Consider the following 13661-nt stretch of genomic DNA (forward strand, 5'->3'; position numbering starts at 1 on the left):
GTAATAAACTCGAGTCATCATCTTGCTTTCTGATCCTTGATGGCTCGGATCCAAACATCCATCAGTAACCATGGCAATAAAATCTGGGGCCAAAACTGCAGTAGCAGACTGGAACTTCAGCTCAAATCTGATCCGTTGACAGTAAACACTACTCTAGTTTGTCTGAGTTTTTCAAAGTAAATGTCTCTTCTGTAACAATTTCAGCTAAACCCAAACAATAACAACCCTCAACACAGGCTTTTGTGTTTCAGGGCCCTGGTGTTTGCCAGGGTCCTAGGCTCCCCCCTGATGGATATGAACCCTAATCCGCCACACTAGAGGTGTTGGGGGCCTTTGTTTTCGCAGATGATTCAGATTAAAGGGAAGCAGCTTATGCTTGTGAAAACACATGCTTATCTGTCTCTATTTGATCTTATCTGCGGCAAATTAACACTCGTGGCAAAACTATGAAAAAAACAGCTTCGCGCAACACACACACACTCACGCACATGCACACACACACACTCAAAAGCTGAAGAGGCTGAGCATTTTGCTTTCTATTCAAATCTGTTATTGTGTTATTGTCGACTTGGGGTAGAAGTGTCAGCTTAGTATGATATAGTATTATTGCCATCATGTAAGTCTTCACATACAAGTTATTGTATTTGGTACGTTGGAAAGCATAAAAAGTACAAATGTAAAGGTGCTTCATGCAAAATAGTATTATTGTCATCGTATACATTTTCACATACAAGGCATTTTTTTCTGGTAGGGCTATGTTGCGAATATAAAAACTACCAAATTCAAAAATATAATACAGAATAGAATATACACAATACAAATAATACATTGCTAAGAATTACCACCAAAATGGGTAAAGGAAAATGTGAGAAGATATACTCTTCAAGAAAATATAGAAGACGGTTCCGTTAAGCTTTTAGCAGGCACTTTTATCCAAATCCAACCATAAAACAATTTAATAGAATTGAAAAAAAATACACAAACAAACACAAATTCAATTCACAGAGGTGGTGGAACTCGATGTTTCTCTGAAGATCATTTCCAATCAACATGTTTGGTGGTCGCTTATTCTGACCCCGCACGTAGGACCCTAATGAACCGCCCTATCGGCTCACACGGTGCGACGACAAACATCAGCCAGATAGATCACTCATCAATGGGATCAGTGAGGGCATTGAACGATCAGCTCGACGTGATTACCCAGATGAACTGACCAACAGATGTCACTATCGTTCCCCCGGCCGCCTATAATGCTGCTGCCGTTACTGCAAAGATAATCTACACGCATCGGGTTCATTTGTTTTCTTCTTCTTCGTGAGTTTAATTTAGCCCTGCCACGTCTTTCCATCGATGTGACATAAGGCTTGAGTTGTGCAACCGAGTGGGGGGCACCCGAGAGGTAGCGCAGTGCGAACCCGTTGCTGTTTTGCTGCTCGTGCACGCGCTGTGCCTTTCACGCTGCTGACGTACTTCGATGTTTTTCTCAGGGGGGCTGTGCGCGTGGTTACGTGTGTATTTTGTGTGGTGTGTGTGTGCGCGCGCGTGTGTTTGTGTGCATGTGTTTAATTCAAAATGGGATTATGTAAATCGAGCTCGCGTGCAACCTAAGCAGGAAGGCTGCCCCCCCCCCCCTTCTCCTCTGTTTGAATTTGAACCTGCATCGCTCTTAAACCAAGACAACGTAGCAGAAATTGAAAAGGGAGACCACGTATGTCTATAAAGTCGGGATTAAAACATGCAGATACGAGCAGAAAGATAGGAATCCCCCACGCATATAAAAATAGGTCGACACGCAGGTTATGTAATAAGTAAGGGACGAGGGTTGTCTACTTGTTATTGCCGTTGAAACGTAGCCTGATTTTTTTCTTTTTTTACAATGGGTCGAATATGTTATTTAAACCAATGAAATCTTCTCAACGTATATAGCCTACATTTGAATTCATTGTTGTTGACTTTGCAGATTCATGTATTCCTCGCCAGGACACTGTGGAAAATATGGGAGTCGAATTCATTACTGTTTACAGTAACCCGCGTGATGATAAGCAGTTCTTCTCTGCCGCAGGTTTTACCTTCAAATTGAATTTAAATACAATAACATATTTGACAAGTGGTGTCAACGCGAGACTGGGTCGATGGTCGGGTCCTCCCGCGCCGCGATAGGCCGTCGCTCCCCGTCGCTCACCTCTCTATGGCCAATGAGCACAATGAGTTGAGGGCGAGCTTCGAGATTGGCAGGGAAGGCTCTCCCAGGCTGCAACGCCTTTAATGACTGTGTTTTTTTTCTACTTCTTTTTTTAGAGCCAGCCGAGGCTGAGTGTAGCAACGTCACATGTTGTTTTCCTCAAACACTCGCAGTGAGCCGTCATGTTCATCCATCGCTGCGGACCGGAACGACGCGCATCCCGAATATAGTTTGTTTCATGCGGTTTATTTCGTGTTTTTGGATCTCTTTTTTTAAGAAGATAGTGTAATAAGTTTTGCGCCTGGTAAAAGGTAAACGTTGGACAACAACAACAACAAAAATGGCAAGTCCTCCCGCGACGGGTGGACACCTGTTTACGAACAACGTCAAAAAGTGCGGATACCTTCGCAAGCAGAAGCACGGCCACCGACGGTTCTTCGTTCTGCGGGAGCACGGCGACTGCTCTCCCGCGAGACTCGAGTACTACGAGAGCGAGAAGAAATGGAAGAACAAGTCCGCCGCGAAACGGATCATAACTTTAGACTCTTGCCTGTGCGTCAACAAGCGGGCGGACGCCAAACACAAGCACCTCATCGCCCTGTACACCAAGGACGAGTACTTCGCCGTGGCGGCCGAGAACGAGAAGGAGCAGGAGTGCTGGTACGGGGTCCTGTCGGAGCTCATCACCGAGGGCAAGATGTTCGACAGCCCCGCGTCCACGTCGTCATTGGTGGGCTTCGAGGAGGCGAACTACGGGCTCGTCACGCCCGCCACCTCCGTGTATAGGGAGGTATGGCAGGTCAATTTGAAATCTAAAGGACTGGGTCAGATCAAGAATCTGACCGGAGTGTACCGACTGTGTTTGTCCAGTCGCACGATCAGCTTCGTGAAAATAAACTCTGACGTGGCGGCTGTCAGCTTGCAGCTCATGAATATTCGAAGATGCGGCCACTCGGATACTTTCTTCTTCATCGAAGTGGGCCGTTCCGCCGTCACGGGGCCCGGGGAGTTCTGGATGCAGGCGGAGGACTCTGTGGTGGCGCAGAACATCCACGAGACCATCCTGGAGGCGATGAAGGCGATGAAAGAGCTGTCGGAATTCCGACCGCGCAGTAAAAGCCAGTCCGCCAGCACCAACCCCATCTCCGTCCCCACGCGACGCAACCTCAACAACCTCCCCCCGAGCCAAACGGGTCTCGTGCGGAGATCCAGGACCGACAGCGTCGCCGCCACGTCCCCGGGTCGCAAGTTCACGTCCTGTCGGATCCGAACGGCCAGCGAGGGTGACGGTGGCATGACCCGCCCGGTGTCCATGTCCATCTCTCTGAGCGAGAGCCCCACCAGCCCCCACTGCGGTCCCTCCCACTTGATCCGCTCGGCGACCCTGAGCAGCGGACGGACGTGCCGGATGCTGGACTCCAACCTGCACCACAGCCGCTCCATGCCCGTCTCGCACTCACCTCTGGCGGGGTCCAGCCCCATCAGCATGTCCCCGTGCAGGGGCGCGCCCGCCAACAACGCCTCCACCCCCGACCTCAAGGCCCGCCGCCCCTTCAGCTGCAGCGCCTCCATCTCGGGCTCCCTGAGCGACACGGGCTTCATCCTTGGGGAGGAGTTCGGCTGCAGCCCCGGAGACCCCCGCTTCCTGCCGATGACCCGCAGTGACACGCCCGACTCCCTGTGCAGCACGCCGCCGTCCCGGGACCCCGGCGAGCCCCTCTGCGGGTACATGATGATGGAGGGGACGGGCCCCCGCGGCCGGGGGGGGGCCGACACCGACGACGACAAGGCGTACCGGAAGCGCACGTACTCCCTGACCACGCCGCGGCAGCACCGGCCGGTGGCGCCGGCGCTCTCCTCGGCCTCGCTGGACGAGTACACGCTGATGCGCACGGCGGCGGCGGCGCAGCTCTCGGCCTCGCCCAAAGTGGCGTACCCGGAGGACTACGGCGCCGTGGTGATCGGCGCGGCGCCCTCGCCGCCGTCGTCGTCGTCGTCGTCGTCCCCGACGGCGCGCAGCCTCGACGACGGTCACCGTGGCAACGGCGGCAACAACAACAACCACCACCACCACCGCCAGGAGGAGGACGGCGGCTACGTGCCCATGACGCCGGGCGCGGCGGTGGCGGCGAGGGCGGACGGCAAGGCGGACAACTACATGCCCATGAGCCCCATGTGCGTGTCGGCGCCCAAGCTGATTGTCAACCCCCGGGCGTACGACGGCGGCCGCAAGGCGGGGTCGCCGGGCGGCGGCGGCGGCGGCGGCGGCGGTGGCGGTGGCGGCGGCGGCGGTTCGTCGGAGGACTGCGGCTACATGAGGATGTGGCGCGGCTCCGTGGACAGCCCCGACGGCCGCGCCCAGGCCCCGCTCGGCGGGGAGTACATGAACATGTCGCCGGGCAACCCGCCCCCCCTGCAGACGCCGCCCGACTACTACTGCCTGGGCCCCCTGCCGGGAGCCGCGGCCACGGGCAGGGGGCCACAGCCCGCCCGGGCGCAGACCCCCCGGGCCGAGGAAGGCGACGCCCCCGGCGGCGGCGGCCAGTACGTTCTGATGAGCCCCCAGAGCCAGCGGCCGCAGGGCGGGGAGGCCGACTACTACGCCGTGATGCAGCCGGCCCCGGGCTCGCCGGCGCACTTGGCGGCGGCGGCGGCGCCCTCTCCGGCACGCCAGGGTCGCCCCGAGGGCGGCCTGGCGTTCCGGCCGCGGCCGGGTCGGCCCAACCGGCTGGCGCTGGACGCTGTGAGGACGCTGCCCAGCATGAACGAGCACCCGGCGCCCGGCGAGCCGCGCAGCCCGGGGGAGTACATCAACATCGACTTCGGCGGCCGCCGGTGCTCGCCGCCCTCGCCGGGGGCCTCGGCGGGGGGCCCGCGGCGGACCCCGCTGTCGGGCTACATGAACCCGGAGCCGGGGACGCACTCGCCCCGGGAGGCGGCGGAGGCCGGCCTGCCGCAGCCGGACGAGCTCCCGGAGGCGTCCATGTGTCCGTTCCAAGAGGGGGGCGGGGCCTACCGACGGGACGGGGGACAGAGGGCCCCCGAGGCCAAGAGCGAGTACACGGAGATGACCTTTGGCCCCCCGGGCCCGCCTCTGCAGGTCGTCCGTCCGACCCCGGCAGCGTGAGTGCACCTTGGAGCTAGTCGGCCGTATCGCCTTGACAACTGTTAGCGACACGCTGTTTTGTCTACAAAGTGTTTGTTGACTCTTTGTTTACGACTACTTTTGTTGACTACTTTTGCACCCATAGTATGTGTGTTTTTTGTTTTTTCGAGAAGCCAAAGCTAACTTTTACCCATAACCCCCCAGGGGCCCGAGCGGCGTCGGGGACCGGAGCCTCTCCATGGAAGACCCCAGGATCCCGGAGGTCCTCGGGGCCTTCCTGCTGGGGCCCCCCCCCCCCCCCGGACCCGGACCGCGCCGCCACGGTGATCCGGGCCCACCCCCAGGGCCGGCGGCGCCACAGCTCCGAGACCTTCTCGTCCACGGCCACCGTCACGCCCGTCCCGCCCTCCTTCGCCGCTGGCGCCGCCGGCGCCGCCCTCCGGCGCCACAGCTCCGTGGAGAACGTGTCGTCGCGGAGCAGCGAGGGGTCCGACGAGGAATGCGGCAGCCCGCCCGGCCCGCCCACCACGTTCGCGGCGGCGGCGTCCGGCGGCGGCGGCGGCTTCCACCGCAGCGGGCTCAGCAGCTACATGGCGCTGAACCTGCTGGAGAAGAACGCCGGCGCCGAGAAGCTCAAGGACGCGGGCGGCTTCAAACCCGCCAACAGCTGCAAGGGAGGGGTCAGTGGATTACACGCGGCGTCCTACGTCTGTCTGGGGTTCAAGGAGGCGGCCACCACTGCACAAGGTGAGGATCAGCGCTTACACAAGTTTCCTTTGAAACGCGTTAGTTTACATAGCGTGTTTATTCTTGGAGAGTCACTGTCGTTATGTGATAACGGGTGTGTCGGCTCGTACACCTCCTTGTTTTGCCAACCGCACATAACTCGAATGGTAAATGTACTGCATTTATTTAACGATTTTGCCCCCAAGCGCTATACAATATGGCCTCACATTCACCCATTCATGCACACATTCCCACACCGACGGCGGTGTCAGCCATGCGAGGCGACAGCCAGCTCGTCGGGAGCAGTAAGGGTGAGGCGTCTCGCTCAGGGACATCTCGACACTCCAGCTAGGAGGAGCCGGGGATCGAGCTAGCAACCTGGCTCTAATGAGCCAACCCACTCTACCTCCTGAGCTACTGCCGACCCCTTGACTAGTTTCCTCTTTGCGAATAAAAAAAAAACACTCTCTTCAGACCCGAAACCCGTTTCAGGGGAAGAACAGAGCATGGGGAAGGTACCTCGCAACGCACAGATGGTGATAGAGTGTAAACTCGGGGGGGGGGGGAGCACCAACGGGGTTGTGTGCAGAGCAGCCAGGCGCGCGACCCCTCACTTCCTCTATTCGTCTTTGTTTACACATTTCAAAGCGCGTCCATTGGCGCCGTTGGCCCACGTCACCGGGCTGGCGCGTGCCCAGCCTACAAGCCCGGGCAGTGGCAGGACGTCCCGGCACCGCACTCCAAGAAGGTCGTCCTCCCCTTACCCCAGACACAGTGTTTACCTTTGTCTTGTGCCGGTTTTATAGGGCGGAAACTAGGATCGGTGTTCAATTGTTTTGTGAATGATTATTATGACTGTATTTACATTGCTGGGATGAACACCGTGGCGCCGCCAGCGCGGGTAAACATCGGTAGGACTTTGAAGCAGAAAGGAGGGGGTGGGGGGAGGTCACTATTCATAGCGTACTATTCATAAATGTCAGCGCAGCGAGCGGAGCCGTGTTGGTTTTGCTCCGCTGCCAGTTTGCTCTCTGTACAGCGCTGTGGTTCTCCGCGGGGGCGCGTCATCGCTTGACGTCATGTTTGCCCCCGTGGCGGGGGTCTGTCCGCGGATGGCGATGGCTTGTCGCTTGTTGATTGTACGAGGGGAACATTTTACGTCAGCGGAGCACAAACGACGACGGCGCCGTCAGTCACGCGTGGGTCTGCATGGGTTGTGGGTTGTGGGTTGTTCGACTGTTCGCGTACTCGCAGGGGTTACCGACTTTTTTTTTTCTTCTTTTTTTCTTTCCCCAATTTGCGGGATATTGTATTTTTAGGGATCTGAACACAGACAAACCGAACTGAGGGAGGATGTCCTTATTTGGGCTGTGTTCCATCGAGCCAACGAGAACAACACTGCGTTAAACTGAGGTCGATATGAAAGAAATAAAAAAAAAAAACGATTCACTGGATGCGCTTCCAGAAAGAACATGTTTTATTTTGCCTTGGGGCTAAATATAGGCGGGGGTGGCTTCTTCACAGATTTGCAGCCATGAATGCTCCTAGTCAGTGGTGAACAGTCACAATGTCCTGAGTAGGTACCCAAATATGTGCGTTGTATGCAAATCACCCCACGGAATCCGGTGTGCTTGGGGGGAGGGGGGGGAGAGAGGGAGGGGGGGGAGAGAGAGAGAGAGAGAGAGAGAGAGAGAGAGAGAGAGAGAGAGAGAGAGAGAGAGAGAGAGAGATGCGTCAGGGGGGCACGCGTGCGCTGTGCTTCTGCCTGGTTAGGCTGCTGCTCACTTCGCAGAACACCGAGGTGTATTTGGAGGGAGGGAGGGGGGGGGGGGGCTCCGGTTTAAGTAGAAAAACAACAACTACGCTGTGTCTGTTTGTGTTGCCTCTGAATGCGTTGCATTCTGGGAGTGAACCCCCCCCCCACCCCACCCCCCCCCCCCCCCTCCCCTAGCAGCCATCCTTATGACGATTGGCTGAACAGATTGACCCATCGGTGGTCCACGTTTGTGTGGTGGAGCTGAATGAACACGCACACACATACCTTGCGTCATCACAGACATAAATGGTCTGTAAGCGGTCGTTTGCCTGTTCAGCAGAATATCGCGTTGGCGTCCTCTACCTTCCTTTACGAAATGAAATATTGTGCTACGTTAAGAGTATGCTGGCATATTCTGTCACACTTTCAGACAGAGCTAATGACTTGTCGGCATCAAAACACATAATCATGTTGCAAGTAAAAATCGTGTGTGTGTGTGTGTGTGTGTGTGTGTGTGTGTGTGTGTGTGTGTGTGTGTGTGTGTGTGTGTGTGTGTGTGTGTGTGTGTGTGTGTGTGTGTGTGTGTGTGTGTGTGTGTGTGTGTGTGTGTGAGATTTGGTCTCGATAATAAAGCCATTACATCACACGTCACACACTACAACATCAACAGGTTTTCGATTAATGTGGGCCATATTACCAGATATGCGAGTGTGTGTGATATCTGGCGTGAGTCAATCCTTCAGAGTGAGATAAGAGGCTCTGCTTTGTACATCAAACACTTCCAGACCCAACACACAGTACTGCACAGTTAGTGCAGCACTGGCAGGCCATCATGTCCTGCTTGGAGAGAGAGAGAGAGAGAGAGAGAGAGAGAGAGAGAGAGAGAGAGAGAGAGAGAGAGAGAGAGAGAGAGAGAGAGAGAGAGAGAGAGAGAGAGAGAGAGAGAGAGAGAGAGAGAGAGAGAGAGAGAGAGAGAGAGAGAGAGAGAGAGAGAGAGAGAGAGAGAGAGAGAGAGAGAGAGAGAGAGAGAGAGAGAGAGAGAGAGACGTTTGATATCGTGTCCCACTGTTTAGCGCGATTGGGTGAACATGCCAAGAGAATGACACACACTCACTCTGTCCCTCCATATAAAGAGGTTGTGTGTGTGTGTAAACAAACGAGGCCGAGATGTCCCAGACAGGAAGTGGTGGTGGTGGCCACTAGATGTTCTGTGCGGCGGCGCTGTCACACGTGGATCAGGGCGCCAGATTACAACACGTCTGGGAGGGGATTTGGTTCCAGGGCAGTGTTCTCACTCTCTCACTCTCACTCTCTCTCGCCCTCTCTCTCTCTCTCTCTCTCTCTCTCTCTCTCTCTCTCTCGCCACTCGTCAGTCATAATTACGCAGAGTCGACCGTCATGGCTACGCTGCAGTCCCTGGGAATGCCCTCCCTCCCACCAAACCACCACCACATGATCTGTGCGCTGCCATGGCAGCAGCCCCATCGCCACACACACACACACACACACACACACGTAAACACACACACACGTAAACACACACACACACACGTGCACCTATTGACCTATCCCTGTGCATTGCACTCTGTTGGAGTGACACCACTCCCGCCCCTCCTCTCTGCGGAGGGGGAGGGGTAGTTTAGCGGACATTTGTTGAGGAGACACACAGGATGAGAGCTAGTTTTAACGTGTTGAGCGAGCTGAGGCCAGAGCATGTTACTCATGACTGTGTTTTGTACAAAACCGTTGAACATATGACCTTCTATTGCCTTTCTTTGTCTTCCAGACTGATGGCTGAACTCTGACCTCTGTGACCCCCCCGCACCCCACACACAACGTACCACCTGCTCAACCTTCTCCATGTCTCCCGGGGACGACCCAGAAGTGTCTGGACACTCGGCAACATGGAGCCTCCACCTTCACCTCCCCCTTGCCCTACAATACACAATGCACTCATGTCTGGTATTTGGCTGACAAACAAGTCATGAACTATGCATGTGATGAATGCACGGAACGTGTGTGTGTGTGTGTGTGTGTGTGTGTGTGTGTGTGTGTGTGTGTGTGTGTGTGTGTGTGTGTGTGTGTGTGTGTGTGTGTGTGTGTGTGTGTGTGTGTGTGTGTGTGTGTGTGTGTGTGTGTGTGTGTGTGTGTTGAAATGTCGTGTCCCGTGACCGGACAGAGACGGTTTAAAAGTAACATAGCAACTACACAAGCTCAGAGCGGTATACTCCACTCTTTTTGTGAGTGTGCCTGCAGCCACCCAAGACTGTGCACATTTCACCCACCACAGACACAGAACCCCTACCACACACAGGAGGATATAGAAATATATATATATATATATATGATAAACGTATATAATGATAAACGTATATATCTGAATTTGTATTTATTTTTGGAAGATGAATATTTGATAAAGACCAGCCTTACTTGCTTAATGTCTATAATGCCCTTGTGTTCTTTTCACATTTTCTTTCTATGACCGATATATTTTAATGTCTATTTCAGGACCTAGATGTCTCGCTCTATATCTTTTATTATTATCTTGTCAACAGTAAAATACCTAGTTTACTAATATCGAAAGAGATATATTATGATTTTCTGAAATGAACAGTGGGAATGCTTCCGATGGAATCGATCGAATCATCACGAAAAACAAAATATTTTCTTAGTTCCTAAATTCTGTATTTAATCTATCTTAGCTTATCTTTATTTTTTTTCCGTAATATGTATTTTATTTTTTTCATCCCGATCTACGCATTGGGCACAAAGAACTATATTTGTAGACGTTGTTTTCAGAGTTATCGGAGTTAACGTGAGAGTTATTGGGAGGGTTAACGTTTATCCTCGTGCGCCATCTCAGGTGCCCGTGGGAATCCGAATCTACGGCGCCTTTTCTCGCACGTTCCGTAAGATCCCTGCTGCTCTACGACCGACTCTGCACACACACCCTGACCAACCTCCAAGCACTCCTACTACCTTCGTCTGGCTGTCGAAAGATCGACCCTCAATCACTGCTTTATATCGGACGGTAAAAAAATCTGATGTTTTTTTTTTTTTTTCTGACGTGCGAGTCTCATATTTGTCTTGTGCTGTTAAACGGTTAAAGTTCGGCTTGAGCAGACGGTGGCAGCAGTGTGTGATGGGACGCTTTTTCGGCGGCATCGTATTTGTTGAAGCCCAGAAATCGTTATTTAATTACGAATTCAGTGGCAGCATTTGCCCCCTCATTTGTGCTCATTTTGGCTCGCAAACGAATGGTCAATTGCTAATGGTTAGCGCTGGCGTCAAGGTCTCACAGAGCACAGATTGTAAAACACACACACACACACACACACACACACACACACACACACACACACACAGGTAATACTCTGTCTGAATGTATTTATTTTTTTGCACCCGGTAACTTTCACACCAAGCACAGGAAGTGAATGTGTGGAAATAATGACAACAAAAAATATTTACATATTATTCATTTTTGTTTTATTTATCTTAACGGAGACCTTACCATGTACATACCGTGTGCATATCAGAGTTTATTACAAAATTGTTTTAAAGAAAAATCTATATAAATAGGCATAGAGTTCTTAGATTTTACCTCTGTTGCAAAGATGTTTCGTTGACTTTGGCTACCAGTTTTAAATATTGGGGCAGCACAGTGTTGTGACGCTACCTTCCTTTTACAGACACCCTATGTGATGATATATATATAAATATATATAAATAGCAGTATATTTTTATTACTGAATTCTCATTGCCTTGTCGACACACTTTAACCTAATGGCATATTATGCAATAGCGATATCAGAAGAGAGCGAAGTTTACAACCTCGGAACCAAAATGCGCAGATGGATCAAAAACCACATTTATATATAGGGTTTTTATTTGCGTGGAAGAAAGGAAACTATTTTGCTCATTGTTTATTTCTCTTTTTCAGCCAACTTGTATTTTATTTTTTTCTGTTTTTGTTTGTGTTTTTTCTGTGGTCTTGTCTTTTCTTAGAACCACTCGATACCGCTGGTGGCTCCCAGAATGCATCTGGAGTTAATTTCGGAGAAGCGTTCTGTGAGTCACGGGCAGGAGTGAGGTCTTCCAGTGTACATAGTCCAACGAAATGCTTATTGCAATGCTCACAAGAGACGACGATGTACATTTCTGGTAGTATAACTAGGCTATTGCTTTTTGTTCTGTATTGATTTATGGATAGAAACTTGCAGAAAACAAATAAATGTATTTTAAAGAGGTACAGCTTTGTCCACATCGCTTCTTCCTTCCATGTTTGGCTCCTTCGGTGATGTCTTGGGCCGTTTAGCCAGTTCACAAGATAAAAACACTGGTTGAAATGGCCCCCGCTGGTAAGTAAGTACTATAGGCTAGTCCTTAAGTCCAATCAGAAAACTAGCTTATGTTTGTTAACATTATCACATAATCACCTTTGTGACCAAGGGCTCACACAAAGGTGTTTGTGATTGGCGCTTCATTTAAGCCTTGGCTACTAATCATAAGACATATATACACATACAGTTGCAAGCTCTATATATTTGTGCCCTTTAAAATGCATTTATGAATTGTACCTGGCTCAGCCTTGGCTACTGCTAAGACATAATAGACAGTAACAAACTCGACTAACCAAATGCTTGTGCAATCTTAAAGTACAGCCCTTTACAATGGATCATGATATCATTTCAGAAAACCAGTGTTTAGCTCCTTTATTTTGACAATAACCACAAAAATCTCAAAGCCTGTTCCCAAATCTTGGCCACAATTTTGTATTTTCTGTGCTCCTGGGCAGAGGTTAAAAGGGAACGCACATTGAGGAAACATATGTGTTGGGGGGGGGGGGCTCGATAAAGGCCGCCCGGATGCGCGCTGAAAGAGGAGGATATCCTCCATACATTTTTCAAGTGCTTATTACTACGGCAACGCTGCCTTCCTTCTGGGGTTCTTGTTTGTGTTTGTTTGAGCAAAGGCTGCATCAGGAGCTCATATTGGACCAATGACTTCCTGCAGGAACGTGTGTCAGGACCGGACAATCGGGTGGTCAAAGCGGTCAGGAGGTTCTGTCAGGAAGGAAACAAGCTCGCTCTCTCTCTCTCTCTCTCTCTCTCTCTCTCTCTCTCTCTCTCTCTCTCTCTCTCTCTCTCTCTCCCGCTCTCGCTCTCTCAGACACACACAACGTCCAGCTAGTAGAACTTTTCCAATGGTAGTTCCCATGATGCCTTGCATTTTCTCCCATGCAGTTCCTTCACAACACCTCAAACCTACACTATCCTAAATCGGATTACTTCTAAAATGCATGTAATAACCATGACATATTTACATATATGCCATTTGACAAAAGCCATTCTCGCCAAGTGTCCTGTAGTAGCTGCAACTCTAAGTTTTGTAAACAATCACATGGACACTCACAAGTAGTACCAATAAATTAGCATAAATTACACAACTAGAACAACTATTTAAAACCCCATAGGGAAACACCATACCAGTATCGAGGAGGAACCAGAGGAGAAAAGCCTATGTAAATATACAAAACGAAAAACGAATATTCGTTATCGGGCCCCTCGGATTCGTGTGAAATGAATCTTTTTCTTAAACCAGGTATATAGTCCGCCTTTTGGCGCTTTCACCCTCGACCCCTTAATTCCCCCTAGCTCACTCTTCTTCTCGTGGGTGGAGGAAGAGTTGGAGGCTGGTAGAGGAGGGGAGGGTGGATGCATTGGGGCGGAGGAATTGGCGGAGGAGGGAGTGGGTGTATGGGTGGAGGAATTGGATGGAAGGGTGAAGGAAGAATTGGGTGGAGGTCAGAGGAGGAGGAGGAGGAGGAGCGGTGGTGGAGGAGGAGGAGGTAGGTGGAAGCGAGGGTGGTAGTTGTTGGGGTGGAGGAGGAA

The 13661-nt window shown here is 51.8% G+C and overlaps 1 protein-coding gene across 1 annotated transcript; it reads left to right on the forward strand.

The window, feature by feature from the left end:
• Positions 1-1717: 1717 nt before the first annotated feature.
• Positions 1718-9857, forward strand: LOC132455178 (insulin receptor substrate 2-like). Its single transcript, XM_060048966.1, is given in 4 exon segments — positions 1718-5305; positions 5493-5588; positions 5590-6035; positions 9557-9857. Coding segments are annotated over 4 exon segments (3330 nt in total). The 5' UTR covers positions 1718-2522; the 3' UTR covers positions 9562-9857.
• Positions 9858-13661: the final 3804 nt, after the last annotated feature.

This window comes from Gadus macrocephalus, chromosome 4 (genome assembly GCF_031168955.1).
Source record: "Gadus macrocephalus chromosome 4, ASM3116895v1".
NCBI classification, from domain to species: Eukaryota; Metazoa; Chordata; class Actinopteri; order Gadiformes; family Gadidae; genus Gadus; species Gadus macrocephalus.